The sequence below is a fragment of the Balearica regulorum genome, chromosome 6, assembly GCF_011004875.1.
Source record: "Balearica regulorum gibbericeps isolate bBalReg1 chromosome 6, bBalReg1.pri, whole genome shotgun sequence".
Classification (NCBI taxonomy): Eukaryota; Metazoa; Chordata; class Aves; order Gruiformes; family Gruidae; genus Balearica; species Balearica regulorum.
The window spans coordinates 7,902,896-7,920,210 of record NC_046189.1 but is presented as its reverse complement, the minus strand read 5'-3'; the positions used below and the strand labels follow the sequence as shown (position 1 = coordinate 7,920,210).

The 17,315-nt window shown below is 36.0% G+C and overlaps 1 protein-coding gene across 1 annotated transcript in view; it reads left to right on the top strand.

Annotated features, from left to right (window-relative positions):
• Positions 1-1,520: 1,520 nt before the first annotated feature.
• Positions 1,521-17,315, top strand: part of TFPI (tissue factor pathway inhibitor) — a 31,964-nt gene continuing 16,169 nt past the window's right edge. The window contains 3 exon segments of the mRNA XM_075756132.1: positions 1,521-1,544; positions 7,454-7,576; positions 14,794-14,994. Of these exon segments, the coding sequence (XP_075612247.1) occupies positions 7,459-7,576; positions 14,794-14,994 (319 nt within the window). The 5' untranslated portion in view covers positions 1,521-1,544; positions 7,454-7,458.

The window sequence follows — 17,315 nt, the reverse complement described above, 5'->3', positions numbered from 1 at the left end:
AATAGTTGTGTTTCTGTAGTGTGTACAATGTGAAATTACACACAACTGGGTTGATAACAAATATGTAGCACTGAAGTGACTCTCCATTAGAAAAGATGATGGTGGTAAGTTTACTGACCTCTAAATTTGTGACTATTTATCAATAAGCACAGCTGAGATTTGAAAACATACACTATACTTTTCCAGCCCAAACTGCTAGGGAAAAAACAAGCTAGCGGCTTCATAATGCTGATGTTGGGACTGCCATGCTGTATTCCTAAAACCATAACTAATATTGCTGCTTGTTGGTTTTGCCTAGTGGCTTTTGCGCTCTGAAAGTAGCTATTATTAGGATGCTGAAGGCATTCCCCATTTGAAAATAGGATTATGTGACCTACATTGTTGCTACAAACAAGTAGTTTCTGTCTGAGTAGTACAGGTTTGAGTGTGGTGGGTTTAGTGGTTTGTTTTTTAAGATTTATGAAATTATGTGAACTAATAATTTTGTTTAGTCTACATTTAAAAAGATTTTGGTAGGAGCAAAAGAATACTTCCTTTGCCTGTTGAAAGCTACATCACAATGAAAACAGGCTGTATACGTGGAGTAGATTTACCTCAGATTGGGATGTGGTGTGTCAGATAGATGCAGTTGCCGCATCTAAATAAATAAATGGCTTACTTCTTTATTACTGTTTGAATCAGTCTTCTATAAGGTCAAAATTGAAATTCAAATAATGTCCTCGGTATGTCCTTTACGATAAGCTCATAATGTTGGATCCCATACCATGTATTTTGGGTTTTTCCCCTATGGCTAGTAGAAGTAGCTACAAAATTGTTAGATGTTCTCCATAAAGGTATCACTAGTTGTTACAAGATTTGATGTAGGCAAATCCAGTGTTGCTATGAGAAGTGCAGGTATTTTGAAAATCACTTAATTTCAGAGGTTATAATTCAGAGAGTTAGGAAAATGACTTGCAGGCTACTATTGCCAAGGCGTACTCTCGCCATCTCTCTGCCTCCCAGAATATACCCACTTCCTAGCTCTTGGGTGATGGCTATCATGGATGTGAGTGAGGCCCCGACTCAGCCAGGTAAGAAGAACTTGATGGAGGAGGAAATGAGGGTCTGGAGCTGTGTCAAAACAGAAGTTGAGGTGAGACTTGATGGCAAAAGTACCTCGTGCCAGGTGTGAGCTTACTAGGAGGAGGGAATAAATAGGTCCTGCAGCTAAGTTGGGAAAATGGAAAACAGTTTTCAAGCACAAGTGAAAGGAGTTGATAAAGTAAAGTGAAAAGGCAAGAGAGGTCTGTAGTTACGTGAAAAAAGAAAGGTGGTGTTCTGGTAGGCTTATTAATTTTGGGGATTTTTTTCAGGACTATTAGGGATGCTACTGTACAGCACAGCAGGAAGAGAAGTTGAGAGGGGGAGGAATTCATACTTACTTCATACTTTTTCTGGAGTAAATGAGAGAACATGATGCTTCAAATAGCTGCCAAATAGCACATGTAATAAAATACTTTTTAAGGGAACTCAATGACTCTGCCAGCTGGGAGACAATACTACAGGTATGTCTAATTAAATCTGTGTCATACAAGTCCTAGTAGGTAGTGCAAGATATCAGACGGCAAATATAATGCCTCTGAAATATAGCGAACTGAAAAAGGTCTGCTTTTATATTAGAGGTGCTATAATCCTGTCTAATAAGAGTTTTTAATCTTAATTTTTGGCTGTGCTAAATTCAACCTCTGACTATGTACATCCGATCTCCTGCTATTCATTATTTACTTATATCCTTTGCCTTTTGTGTGTGTGTGTGTTTGCGTCCATTTCCTGGGTTGTCAGTGTGAATGAGTCACTTTTACAGTCATTACAATGTCACTTTATGCCATTTTCTAAAGCTGTCTGGTTTTGGCTGCTACTGGAAATGCTAGCTTTTATTTTGCTTTTTCCAGTTAGCTAGTTAGAGATAAATACCATGCTGAAGGAATGTTTGCTTCTAAATGTTCTGGTAACTATAGAAACTGATGTTGAAGAGACTGCTAAGTAAAAAATAAATAAATATATATATACACAAACACATAAAAAATCTGCAAACTGCATGGAGAACACACAGAGTTTTATACTTGTCTGTCTTCAGGGAAAAAAAAAAAAGAAAAAAATCTTGAGAGCTTTTTCATATTTCTGTGTTCAGGTGGCAGGATTAAAAAGGCCTAGTTATAAGACCAGGTAATAAGGATCTATTACTGGGAACATCTTTGATTGCTTGTGGTGTTCTTTGTCTGCCTATATTCCAGCTTGAGGGAAGCTAATAGCATTATTCACAAATGAAAGCATTTAATTAAACCAGTAAATAAATCAAAGCCTATTGTTACCCATAGACCTTTGATCTCCTTTGTCATGTAACTTAGATGTTGTCTGTTATAGATATAAAAATGTCTCATTCAAAAGGTAGTTGGTTTGTGAGTAGCAGAATGCCAGTTCATAAGGAAATGTCTTAGGAATTTATGAAATTTACATTAACGACACTTTGATGTAGAGAAAAACTGGTATTAATGCTGGACTGATTTCTGACTGTCCTAAATTAGAACCCTTCTGGAGTAAGAGGCTATATTTACTCCTAGAGATTTTCAGAATTTGGCCTAAATAATCAGACTGTTTAACATAAATTATGTAAACTCAAAGCATTTCCTATTTTTCCCATGACAGACATTGCTTCACAAATGTGTGCATTTGATATTTTACTGAGCCAAATGTCACAGATGAAGTGCTTTGAATAATGCTTTCCATATAAATACAATAAAAAAGAAATAGAATGGATTAAAAAAGGAAATAAAATCAATATTGTAAGAGGCTTACAGCTTTAAAGTTCTCTTACTGGGCAGCTGAACATTAAATCAGAAAACTTGGACTTCTCTAAAAGGTTTGGGGTTTTTAATTGAAAAAGCAGTGCCAAGTTCACTTTGATCTTGGATTTCACTCTTCCTTTAGGAATTAGAAGAAATAATTAAGCTACAGAAAGATTTAAGCATGTCAGTACTAAAACCTTCACCCCCTTCGTCCCACCTCGACCCATACCTGACACTATGTTCTGGGACTGCATGGCCTTCAGAGATGGTTAGTAAGAAGATAAAGGAGATTGTGTTTGGTCAATAGACTTTGCAGAAAGGCAGATATGCAGTTATACAGCCCAAATTTTTCCTCCTGGGAAATTGCCCAATGATCAGGAAGCCCTACTTTTGACAAGACCTTCTTCTCAGGGAAATCTAGGACTTGAGTAGAATAGAAATACTGTACCTTGCCAAGATTTTTGTTCTCTGTGCAAATGCACTAATTTATCCTCGTAATCACAGATTGACAATTACATATGGTAGCTCATGGTATACAAAATTCTATTTTCAAATGAAAAAGAGAAACTTATTGTGGATTTTTGTTTCTGGCTGATTGTTTCCTATATTTTTCTGCTACTTGGGAACAGACTTTTGGGAATACTGGATGACTGAGTGAAAATGAATTATGAAATTTTGTAATCTAAATCTATACTCTGCAGATTTCTGGAAGAAGGAACCAAAGCCTCAACTTGAGCGATCCAAAAGCAAATTCAAATAGAATTTTCTTGAACTAGTGAGAGTTTTACCATCATGTTTGGAAAAACTCAAATATAGAAAATGAGAGCCCAGGCACAACTTGGAATGGTCAGCTGAGGTTGTGGATAATTTGCAAGTTCCTTTGTGAAGAGTCACAACTGTGCCAATGATTACAAATTAAAACTTCTAAGGAAAACAATGTGCTTTAAAAATTCCCCTTTCCCATGTCATTTCAAAAACTAAAATTGAAAGTGTATTTTGTAATTTTTCATTCCCATGAACTTACAGGAGCCAGGAAAAGTGTGAAAGTTATTACTATCTATCTCAATATCAAATCTGATAATTTGATGATATTCCTGCTTTTACTCAATCTACATGATATCAAATTATCACCACCTTTATTTACATTATAATGCTTAGTACTTGTGCAGTAGGTTAAAATTTTTTACTTAATATTTCTCCCCATACAATTTTTCTTAGTCATGGATTTATTTTAATTTTAATTAATGTTAAACTAACATCATAACTCAGACATCTCTCATCATAAAGACAATCTTAGACAACTTCAGGTTACCTTGTACCATTAATTTGTTCCTTTCTTAAAGCATAACTGGACTTTTTATCAGGGGTGATTAAAAAAATTTGCTGTAACTGTTTCTCTAACTTTTGAATAAAAAAATAAAATTTTTCCACAGCCATGTACCATGAAACTTTGCATGGAAGAAAATCTGGTATTAGGCCAAATGCTTAGTAAGAAGAGGTAGTCTGTTTCTGGCAATCATAGAATGGACAATGAAAGCTGAAAAGAAACATTATTACCTCTATTCACTTTGTGCAGAAACATAGTCAATAGAACTCCTTTTTGAGATGTTTTCTTGGTTTATTTTGGATTTGTGTTATACTCTTACATGACGTTATTTTGATATGTTAAAAGCTTTGCTGATTACATATGTGATTTATTTCTAGTGTCTGATGTCAAAGACGCTATTTTTTGCCAGGTATTGTATAGAGATCTATTTCTATGGATCTTTTGGCATTAAACTTCATCCACTTTGACAGAAGCTGATCAAATTCAGGGCAAACATGATGAATCTGTGACAGTAATGTCAATGTTGGCCATTGCCCTTGGTCTTGAACAGTTATTTTGCTTTGCTGGGTATGTATTGTACTCAGAAAAAAAAAAAAAAATGGAGACGGAATATCTGTTCTTTGATTGATCTTGGAAAACTTGAAAATTACCTGAATAATGACAAGAAATGCTGAGAATATCCCAAAGAGAGAGCATGCTAATGCTGATGTTGGGTGCTGTAACTCAAAAGTATTCAGTGGATTGCAACGAACATTGCAGTAAAGACTCTTCCTTTCCTTTAATAGTGTGATGTTTTAAAAAGTCAGTGATGAGATAACATTGGGACAACAGCTGCAAGGAGGATGGTATTAGAAAGTGGAAATAATTAACTAACACATAATTATCACATGTAAACAAGAGACTTCCAAACAGACTGACAAATAAGTAAGGCAAATGGGAGCAAACGGGGTCCACCAGTAAATGTAGACAGTGGCATTAATGAATGTAATTAAGTCTAAACATCTGGCGTGTTAGAGTGAGCTGATAACTGATAAATCCATAGCACAGTGCCATGGTTTTTTTCTCTGTCTTTTAGTGCTGTTATAGGGATATCCTGTGATCAGCTAAGTGACCCGTAAGTAATTCCTCCAGTAAAGAGGTTGGGGAAAAATTATTTATGGCTTATTCACTCTGAATGGAGCAAACAGATCACTAGAAATTTGTCACTGGGGAAAGGGGAAAAATAATACCTAATGACATTGAATTTTAATATGTAAAATAGTATAGGAATGTAAAATTTGAGTTCTAGTTAGAAACACTACTTCTATTTCTTTGTAAAATACCTGAAAATGAGCGATTATAGCTCTTGCATGTTTTTTTGGTTTACATAATGTTTCAGAATTTTTAACAAGTTGGTTTCTATTCCAAGAGTAGTTATTAATTCTCTAGCAGAAAGCAACAATTTCTGAATTTGTTCATAGAAATAAAAAATAATATTTGAGGAAAGTTTGTTTAAAAATCATTATTAATAATTCAATGAGATTGAATTATTTTGCTAAACATTTTTCAAAACTTTATCTGGATAAGAGATTCTATATGTCAATGTAGAAATTAAGCTTAAAAATTTATATTAAATGGCATGAAAGACAAATGCACTCTTTTGTTTATTTTGGCAGAAAAGCATGATGATGAAAAGCATTATGAAAAAATGAACGCAATCATATTTTTGTTTTTTTCTCACAAAATTCTAATCTTTAAAAAAAAAAAGAAAATAGAAGATATCTCTTGGTGTTTTTCACTACATTATATACTGAGGCCTTCTAAGGGAAATTGTGAATTTAAAAAATTATCCAAGTAATTAGTGCTGCTTGTGGTCTGGTCTGTAATTTCACCAAGACTTATTTTAATTTCTTTTTTACTACACATGCTGGAAGTTAGGAAAACAATGAGTATGCAGAAAGGAAAAATTGGTAAATTGTCAAGAGAGAAATGAAAATTCTGATTTGCTGTTGAAGATATAACTCCACTTCTGGCTCTGGCACAGTTCAGAGTGAATGTGGCAGATTGGTTAATCTATCTTTGTTCAAATTTCTCCTTTCTGAGACATCATTGCATGCTGGTGTTTTCCAAGATACCCTAGCTAGGATTTACTTCTAACTTCATAGTCAAAGATATATCACTCAGAGAAAAGTTTAATCTGTTAAAGATGTCTGCTGTTAATGTCACGTGCCCCTTCAGCATCATCTCTTTAGCCTGTGTCCCAAGCACAGTGACAGGTCATCTCATCTCCTCCCGTAGGCCCTCCTGCCCTCACTGTTGTAGGTGATGCAGACATGCTATCTTCACAGGCATGTAAACAAAAACACTGAAGACAAAACAGTGTCCAAAGGCTAGGAACTTCCTAGTCCTTAGATCTTTAATTTCTGTTAAGTTAATATTAGTCAAAATTTAGCATTGTACTTTAAGAAAACAGAATATCTATAGGGAATCTACCTATTAGTAGCTAAAGGTGATATTGAGCCTATTCTCTAACTAGAATTCGGAGATCCTTAAGGAACTTTTAGTTACTTGGAAAATATGCATTTCTAAAAAAGTTAAAGCAAAAGTTTTACAGCGGTACTCTGATATGTCCATGCATAGCCTCATCTTTGGCAACTTGAACATGCCAGCTGCCATGGAGTAAAAGTATTTTCTTTGTGTGAATGACAATGGATCCTATGTGAAAAATAATAGCTCTGCACTTGAGTATTCAATATTAAAGGGATCTACAAGATACAAAATACTTCTTAAAGCATTGAAGCCCATGTAGCAAAATATTCACTGACTCCTGTGAAATGCAACTTACACAAAAGTCCAGGAACTTGGTAACTATAATTGATTAAATATTCATTAAAAATAGAATGCTATGTTTGCGGCAATGAATCTAGGGTCTGCAGACAGAGTAAAACTTATTTGGAAGGACTGGACACACCAGCCAACTATACATAGTGTAAAACTGATCAGGATATGAAAAGTAATGTTACATTTTATATCATTATATATTCTGGGAGGTGATTTCAATTGTGGCTTAAAATAAAAATAGTAGCAGTGCCTTTAATCTGTACTGGAGATAGGAGACTTGCAATCAGCTGAGCACAACTGTAAATCTTGTCTTGTTTTTCATTGTGCTTACAGTATAATTATACTAACATAACTCCTGTTATTTCCAAAGCTCCCAGTTTGTCTGTCTACCCATATGGCTATGCACTACCCTGCTAATGACTTTTGCAGAGCACTCAAGGAATTTGATTGAAATGTACGTTGTCATTTGTATGTTATACAGGAAAGATGAAGGAAGGAAGAAAGAAGGGATGTTCCTTACCTTTAACCTTTATCTTGCTGCTCATCGGTATCACTGGGCATGCAACTACTGACTTGGATGATGGCGAAGAAGAGGATGTTCTAGGTAAGAGGTTACGAAAATGACACATAAAATTAAACAACAAAACCCTGTTTAAAATGCACCTACAGTGCATTTTAACAACACTGTGTTAAAATGGACTGTAGGTATAATTCTGTACTTGAGAATTTTTCTGGGAAACTTTTGAAAGTGGAACTAAGCTAAAAATGCACTGGTTTCTAACAAGGACGTGCTCAGAATTTTGCATTAAGCTTTAGCAAAATTGCCTTCTATAAAGGCTTCTGTTTCCTATGCTTTTTGGAATTTCTAATCCTAATCAAACATTGTGTTAGATATCAAGATTATTCCCTTAAAGCTCTGCTTTAGGACCCATGGAAAAGTTCAGTGTTTAGGGAAAAGAACATACAGCTGGTAACATCAGGATTTCTCTCCCCAGGCAAATGGGGCAGAAACATGATGACTAATATTGCAGACTGATGTTGCTCTGTCCTGTGCACAGCTCGAGTCACAGTTAATTTGCAGTTTGGTCTAAAGATGATGCAATTGCTGCCCTAGTTGTTTTTCTGGGCCTTGAAGAAGCTTGTTGTATAGCCCCAAGTGATTTGATATTGCTGGATAAATAAAAACTCACCAGTTGGAAAGAAATGTTTAAGAAAAATAATGTTAGAAGTGTGACTTAGAACTGGGGAGGTTTTCTGGTTATTACCATTATAAGATCGTTGTTCACTTTCACTTCACTGAAACTAAGTAAGCTGGATCACTCTTCCATACTGGAGATAATTGTGAAAGATATTGTAATTTCCTCCCAAACAATTTTGAGAAAGCAGATGGGGCAAAAATACACTAACATATATACTAAAATGTTATTCTTTCCTTTGAGAAAATGATTTACAGTTGTGATCTCTTTCTTAAGCTGCAGAGAACTGTGCAGTGGATGCTTCTCCCATTTGACAGGTCTTATTTTGAAGCCTAACTGGTAATGCAGCTCAGGGGAACCTTTTTTTTTTATATTGGCACTCTACTTAATCTGCCCATGTCTCGTCCAATTTCCATCGAGATTATTTCTATCAGGTTTTTGCAGCAGTGTTCCTTAAGACAAAAATATTAATTGTGCACAATCATGGCTATACTACAAATGTAGCTAGTGCTTTAGGACTGTCACAACTAGTCACTACAAGTTAAGATATGCACTGTTCTGCATTAAGTATGTGCTTAGCATGATTTTGTAGTCCAGACTGTTTCATACAGAATAAATTTGTTTTTGTTTAACCCAAAGTACATAAATGCCATTCTTGTTTAAGGCAAAGTCACATTTATCTTTGCTCTACCCTGCAACTCTTAGTTTTATAAAAATCCTTAGCCTAAGCTTGCATTTCATGAAGGCTAAATTCTCTTGCTCGTTAAAATAACACACTTCATCACTAGAACACCATTAATCTGCTGGATTAATTTTTTTCCTTTATTTACTGACTTTGTTTATGAAAGACAATAAGAAAATAATCTCCAGGAAACTAAATAGTCTTTTTATTGGGCATTGTTTTATCACTGATTATTTTCAACCGGTCATTTCAGGTTATACAAACAGCAACTGATTTAGTATGAGGAACAGTTCTGAACTTTTGGGCTTGTATTCCAAAGTAAAAAACAATCAAATGTGATACTTAATTAAACTAGGATCCAGTGACTACTGAAGACTCAGTTGCAGTGTTTACAAAATATTTTTGCAGTACTCTGTTTCTATAAAATTATTAGATTGTTGCTAATTAAAATTATATTTGTGTTTTCTTAAGAGTGAAATTCTGGTCTCAGTGAATTGAACCAGAAATAATGTAGGCTGCAATTTCACTGATAGTGTTTATTTTCTGAGTTGGTTACAAAACATTGACATATTTTATCCTAGAATTCAATAAATTTTAGGTATTAAAGGATAAAGTTGTACATCCATTATTCATAATGTCCGACTTTTGGATCACATGGGGTACAAGTGCTTTGTGAATCTAAGAGGGGTTTTTTTGTCTATTAGTATTTAAATTACAGTAATAATTAAGGTTACAACTCAAGTCCAATGGGATAAAAAGAATTCTCAGTTTGTTCTCTTCTGGTAAAACCTGTCAGTTTTCCACCAACAAGTAAAAGTGATAACAAAAATAAATGATATAAAAATAACTAGTTTATATATATTGTTCAGTAATACCTTATGTGGTTGGGAGCACTTTAGTTGATGTTCCAAAGCCTGAAGAAAATTACTCACAAGTTGAATGTGCATTTTATTCATATGTGAAAGTCTATCAGGAATAAATGTGACTGCTTAAAGAAAGGGTAGGAAACACATGGGTAGGAAGAGCACTGAACAGTGTGCGGGTGGGAAGCTGTCAAAGTGACAAAGATGGAGAGAGAAGAAACAGCTACTCATAAGTGACAGGGTGCTTAGTATTGATATCACTTATCAAAGAGAGACACTTACAAGAAAGCCTAGAAAGATGACAGCATATCGTTATAATTAAGGATAACCACAGGAAGTCATATAAGGTTGAGAACCCATAACCTAAGCAAACAAAACCAGAAAGTATTTTACATAAAAAGTCAGAAATATTCCTGTCTAAGTTTTATATTCTTATACTTGTAGAATGGTTTGGGTTGGAAGGGACCTTAAAGATCACCTAGTTCCAACCCCCCGCCATGGGGGGTTCCAACCCCCTGCCTGGTCCACTAGACCAGGTTGCTCAAAGTCCTGTCCAACCTGGTCTTGAACACTTCCAGGGATGGGGCATCCACAGCTTTTCTGGGAAACCTGTTCCAGTGCCTCACCACCCTCATAGGGAAGAATTTCTTCCTAATATCTAACCTAAATTTACCCTCCTTGAGCTTAAAGCCATTACCCCTTGTCCTATCACTACAGGCCCTTGTAAACAGTCCTTCTCTAGCTTTCCTGTAGGCCCCTTTCGGGTAGTGGAAGGCCGTTCTAAGGTCTCCCCGGAGCCTTCTCTTCTCCATGCTGAACAACCCCAACTCTCTCAGCCTGTCTTCAAAGGAGAGGTGCTCCAGCCCACTGATCATCTTCGTGGCCATCCTCTAGACTCACTTCCAACAGGTCCATGTCCTTCTTATATTGGGGGCCCCAGAGCTGAAATTTTCCCTGTTTAATTTCTATAGTTCTGTTCTAAAAAGCAACTATGCAATAATACTGTTGTCTTTCATATCTGTTGTGTCATAGGTATAATACAGAAATCAATTCACTTTCTAAAAGGGATGTATTTTTAACAACCAGCCCTGCAGAGTCTGAAAGTCAAGTTAGTGTCTTGTATTAAGCCTACAGCCAGGTAAAAAAGTATTGGTTTTACTTGTATTCATGTAAGAGAATGAGAGACGTTATTCACCACTTCTGGTTTTGTAATGTTATATTGCTTACTCGTAAAGTGATAACAGTGCTTTGCATTGATTATATAGGGTCCATGTGTTTAGGGGTACAGCATGAGTAACTGCAGATTATTAGAGCTCTCACAATGAAATTACTTCATGTTAGTTGATAGTAGCTGTTCATGTGTTAAATAGCCATGTCCTGAGTTGCAAAAGTTGCCATGTGAATAACAATAAATGTGAGAATGGCTATGCTGTGTAGGAACAGTCTTGGCAGTATCCTGTTTCTGGCAGTTGCCAGAAGTGGGAAGACTTGAAGGAGTGGAGGAAGAAGACAGTGACATAAAATATCTGCACTAAACTTGTGCTCTTTGTGAGCTGTTTCATCACCATTATTTTGCACTTACCAGAAACTGTGGAGTGGAAAGATTGTTAAGACAGAGCAGTGGACACTTGGTGCCTTCTGTTATGAAAACCTATATAGCTGATTTAATAAAGTTATTAAATCAAAAATTCGAGGAGTAGGGGAGGAGGAGAGGAGGTTTTGCTTTGCTTTATTTTGGTTTTAGTATGGTAAGTAATCACTTTTGTGTGACTGTGAGCACAGCTGTAACCTTTATTTACTGTATTTCTAGCATAACTCAGTTTTCTTGATTTAGGGTCGTACAGTCCTATAATTCTATAGATTTTCTAAATTTATTTGGACCAGACGCCTAAATTGAATGAGTAATAAATATCTGATGGGGCCAGATCCAATGTGGAGGATTGAACTAGTTTTCTTTTTAATATGACAAATGGAACAGGCTATGCTTCAGGAGAGTCAATGGATTCATAAATATAAGGTGGAAAATAACTGTTGAAACACCTGTATAACAAGGATATATTTGCTGGAAAGTAAGTGGAATTTGCAGAGCATTACAAAAATAATGCAATGTTGCTGTAAAAAAACCCAAGTAATTCTGTGAGGTATTAAGAAAAAAAACAAAGTATAATTATTCCACCCTATTTGGCACCAGTAATAGCTCAGGTAGAGGATTATGTTCAGCTCTGGGCAGCACACTTTAGCAGTCATGCAGACCAATAGGAAAAGATCGAAAGGAGAGTTCTAAGAGGCTTAGAAAGCAAGGTCAATAAAAAAATGGGAAGAAGGGAGTTTATTTGATACAGAGGTAAATAAGAGGAGACAAAAGTCTTCCAAAAGGAAGAAAGACCGAATGGGTTTAAATTATTCTGTCTGTGCACTGAATGAAATACAAAATTATTTAATATGTAATAAAAGAGTATTTAGTCTGTATATTATAAAAAAGTCCTGTCTTGCAAGAAGGGTAGTAAAATCCTGGAACTGGCTGCTTCAGGTTGCTGGGAATTTTACTTCACTGGATTTTTTTTTAAGAACAATTTGGACATCTGTCAGAAAAGGTCTCAAGGTATTTACACCATTAGAAATATGCCAAAACTTGAATAAGAAACTCTATTAAAATTCCTTCCAGTTTTAACTTCCCCTCTTCTATTGAAGAATATTCACTGACCTTCCTGACAGAAGTCTTCCCTAAATGTCATATCCTGTGCTCTTCACATAGGACCTAAAATGTAGTAGGAACAATTTGTTGCAGTGCTCAAGAGCAGAGGAGGAGGCCTTATACTAAGAATTCATTTTCTCAAGGTATATTCCACATGTGAAATGATTTGTATCCATGCAGATGTACTGGCCAAACATACTTGCCTTCTCATCTACTGCTCTAATCTTAGAAGAAAATCTAATTTTATATCATCTGTGTGAATTAATTGTTCCCAGGTGTAAAATAGTGGGGAAGAATTCTTTCACTGTTCCCAGACAGAAAAATGATTCAGTTCCCATGAATCCCTTTGAGACTTCTTTCTTCAGAGTCACTTGGTTATTGTTCAAACTTGGAGGGTTTGGCCCCTGGGGATTTCACAGGGTACAGATTTTAGTCAAAGTATGGTAACTTGCTAGCACTCCTTAGAAAATAAATGTCTGATTGCCAAAAAGTGTGACACAGATAGTCATTATGTTTGCAGCAGATGTCAGTGCATCTGACAGTGGTAACAGTGTCACTGTGACTGCAGAGGAAAGCCTTAGGAGGTAAGCAAAACAATTTAGTTCTATGGGTTTGATGGGAAATAGGCTAGGAGTCAAGACCATAAAGTTCCTAAGACACTCTACTAAGCTATTGGTTCATCATCCTTGTGTAGTTTTGCAACTATACTTGCACACTATTTCTGTTTTGACAGCCCACAACGTTGATGTGGTATAATGTACCAAGCAAAATGAGCTGACATAACCCCATGTCTGAAATTCCGGTAGTTAAGAAACCTAGTGAGTTTTACAACCTCTTCCTGACTGAACTAGGTCACTGACACAAGTCATGTAGGAGATGTCATTTCTTGTGTGCTAAGAAAGTAACATGTTTATAAACCAGCTGTAATCCCTCGCCCCATCCACATTTGAGTTGTATCTGTTTCTGTGGAGCTCTGAATGTTTGATTTTACCATTTCAGGAGTTATTCTGAAAGTTATTACTGAAAACGTTGATGTTTTGAAGGCATTTTTTCCCTATTACTGAATGGGGGAATTCCAAAGTTTCATTTTGCAATGCAATATCCTCTCAGGCTTTCAAATCGAAGCTTTTTAAGTCCCTTCCAAAGGATTCCCAAACCTGTTGGAGAACTTTAGATGTTGGAGGTTCAACTTGGATTCTCTTGTGACTTCTAAATCCTAATTCCTCATAGACTCAGGAAGACCCAGATAAGGGAATTGGCAAGAAACAAAATTCAGAAATCTGTTTGGCAAGCTGAGCTCCACAGGAAGTTTAATGAATCTAACAACTCTTAAAAATTTTTCTTTTAATTCATCCACATTTCCTATTAGACAGTCTTCAATAATATTTTCAAATCTATGTTCCTAACCTCAGAATCTATAAATATTAACTTCACTAATGAGGAAACAGTCACAAACTATTTTAGGGACTGAATATTTAATGGGAATTTTGAAATTACTCCTCTTCATCTGAATTTTAATACCAGGGAAAATATATTAAACTGTATATTGATAAGGGAACAGTATCAGAAACTGGAATATCAGTCAGAATTTTCTTATAGACATTCACAGTGTGAAACTTTGCTAGTGTTCTTCTTCACAATATATATGACAATTTTTACAAAACATTCCCTGACCTAGTAATATATATTGAAAGACATAGAAATGACATGATTTGAAAAGATAGCATTTCTTTTCACCTTATCTTTCCAGTTGTGTACTTCTTAGCTCTTGAAAGCTCTAATGCCAGAACAGTGAAATCAAAGAAAACAAGATAGTATGATGACCTTTCAATTGTACCGGATAGGTTCATGTCCCAGTAAAGAGTAATCTGATAGGGGAATGGTGCCCTCTTCAGGGCTGTCTGGCTTAGTTCATCCCACACTGATACGAGATGTCTTTATGAGCTATGTTCAATATTAGAAGTGCATGGAAGAGAGCATAAGGAACCCTCTTTCTGCCTTTTTTTGTGCAGGGGTAGTCATTGTGTCTTTGGGAGCTACTAGGATTTTCTCAATGTATTTGTTGTTCAGAATTGGTCTCTAGCTCCTGTGACTAAGCCACTATCCATAGCTATTTAGAGATTTATGAGGAGGAGTTTAAGCTTGTAACATGAGCTGTTTTGGTTGAAAACTGAAACCACGCATTTGGTTTGATTGAATGGAATTTGTGTTCCAATGCAGGTGATGATTTTCTTTTTACATCTATATTTAGTGTGTTCAGAGCTTTACAGCAAGATGTTATGCAGTACCTCTCTAGCAAGTCGCAAGCAATCTCATTTTGAAGTTATGCTGTGCAGTGAAGAACTAACTTAATAACAGGTATTCTACTTCTCCTCTGTATTACAGGTGCTGCTTTGCCACCACTGAAACTAGGGCATTCAGTCTGTGCCATGAAAGCAGATGAAGGCCCATGCAAAGCAATCCATGTGCGCTATTACTTCAATATTCAAAGCCATGAGTGTGAAATGTTTGAATATGGTGGATGCCATGGCAATGAGAACAACTTTCTATCACTGGAAGAATGTCAGCAGAAGTGTGTGGTAACAGGCCAGTACCAATTCTTTTATCTTCCTATCAGTTCTTCATTTGCATCTGTTCTTTCTCATCCACAAACCATATGAATTTTGGAAGTAGAGGCCCTCTTCAGTTCCTATTAATACAGTAAAGTGATGCCTCTGTGTTCCCAAGTATTATGCTATGTTGTATTCATCTGAATTATTTCACCTTGTGCAAGCAAACATTTGGGATTTGGAAAGATAAGTGTGACTATTTTTAGCGGACCTGCGGAATAGAATCCAATGCAACAAAGCTTATTTTCTAGCTAGAGCCCTGTTTTGAAGGAGTTCTGAAAGTGAAATTGATTTTGAGGCTGGGCTAAGCTGGTGGGCAGCACAGATGTTCTTAATTGCTTTCAGAGTATCTAGCCCAATTTTTTAATTCCAGGTTTCTCCTTCACTTGAGAAGCTGATAGAAGCTGTCCAAAATTTTGGACGTGTGCTATGATTGAGCATATTTAGAACTACAGTAGTAAATAATTCTCATTAAAAATGTCAGTTACAGCTGTTTGTCTTAAAAGAACTATTTTGTTGAAACCTCATGAATTAGTCATTAGAAAGAGGAAAATGAGATCCAATATGAATCACAGCAGAATATGCAGCAACTGCCTTGTGAATGCTGGTTTTGCTATTAAAAATGATCCTTGTAATTAACTAAGGCTTTCAGCCTTGTGAAAGTAACCACCTCCTGTTCCTCACAGGAGTGTATGAAAGTTAGAAGATTCTTAAAACTGGAAGTTAATGCCAGTGGAGCTAAAAATGTGACAAGTTCGTATTTTTAGAGACTGAAAGAATTGAAGTCTTATTGAGAGTTTCCTCTGGATACCTAATATGGATCTTGCTTCCATGGCAATTAGATGGAATCTGTGTGCCTGTGTACACAGGAAGTGATAGTGAGGGAGGTACTGAGGGGGGACAATAGAAATAAAATTCCAGAATAAAGAACTCCTCAAAGGTGTGTGATAACCCTCAGATAGTATACCAACTATGTGGGGGTTTTTTCCCAAATGAATTCATATATTGGATGTTCATTTATTTAGACTTTGAGGTAGACTAGGATTCATTCTCAATAGAAGGTACTTTTCAGTCATGTATGTCTTGCCCAGTAGCTAAATATGTCATTAAGTGTTACTGAGCTCAAGACGGCGATGCTGGACAATCCTGCAGTAGAGAACAGTTTCCAGGTTATTCTGAGGATGGGCAACACAATCAGATGAAAATTGTTAATCTCTCCTGCCTGTTAGAGATGTACCCTGATAGTAACCTACTGCTACGTAGATCCTGGTAGAGGTCACTTTGTTTGTCCAATTGTCATAATTTATTCTAGCCCTGAGCCTTTCCATAAAAGTTAGGCACTGAATTGGTTTGCAGGATATAAATTTGTACTTTCTAGGATTAGCATAGGTCACTTTCAAGCACAGCAAGTTTACATATGCCACAAAAAATACTTCCAGAAATTTCAGATTAGAAAATTGATTTCTGAAGCTCTTTTATGGGTTTTCTGACTCAAACAGACTATATACATGACAGGCTGATTTATAGCATCATGCTTTGTCTGTAATAAATGTAAATGTCTCTGTTACCCATCTCCCATCCCTTCCAGAATTCACATCTATGTAGTATTTAGATCAGGCCTTAAATCTGTTACGTTGTCTGTTTCACAACACATCTGTATTTCCTGATAAAAGTTACTATGAATTGTGTCATTAAATTTATTCTAGACATCGAAGTAAGTATCTGTCTCCCATCCCGTTGTCAGAGTAATGGCTGGGGCTGATGTGCACATTATCCTAAGTAATATTTTAATAATGTTTGCTAGTTATAATGCTTCTAATCCTCAGAATCTGCAAACATTACCTGATCATACCGCTAAGCTAGGTACTGTAAATAAGCAATTTATTATCTTCCCTTTTATCAACAGAAGAAGAAAGGTGGTAAGGTAACAGAAAAAGAAGTGGTCCACAGACTGTTAAAACCAGAGTAGGGAGTGCCGCTCAGGGTGTCTGTTATTTACTTGACTAGTAGGTATATCTTCTGTGGGATCTCTATAGTCTTGATATTATGTTATATAGTCTTAATACCTGTTTACACTTCCACAAGGTTGATCAAGTTTTTCAAATATTTACAGGTGTTTAAAATGAAAGGAAAAATTACTAAAAAGTTTTTGCAGGTTCTGTGTTTTTTTATACTACTTTTCAGCTACCTGTGTAGGTAGCTGATGTGTCCTCGCAGGTGTGTTTATGTAATAGAACAGCTTGTTTGAATACAAACCAATTTAAGAGCAACACACATCATTGTCCAGCATAGGCTTTG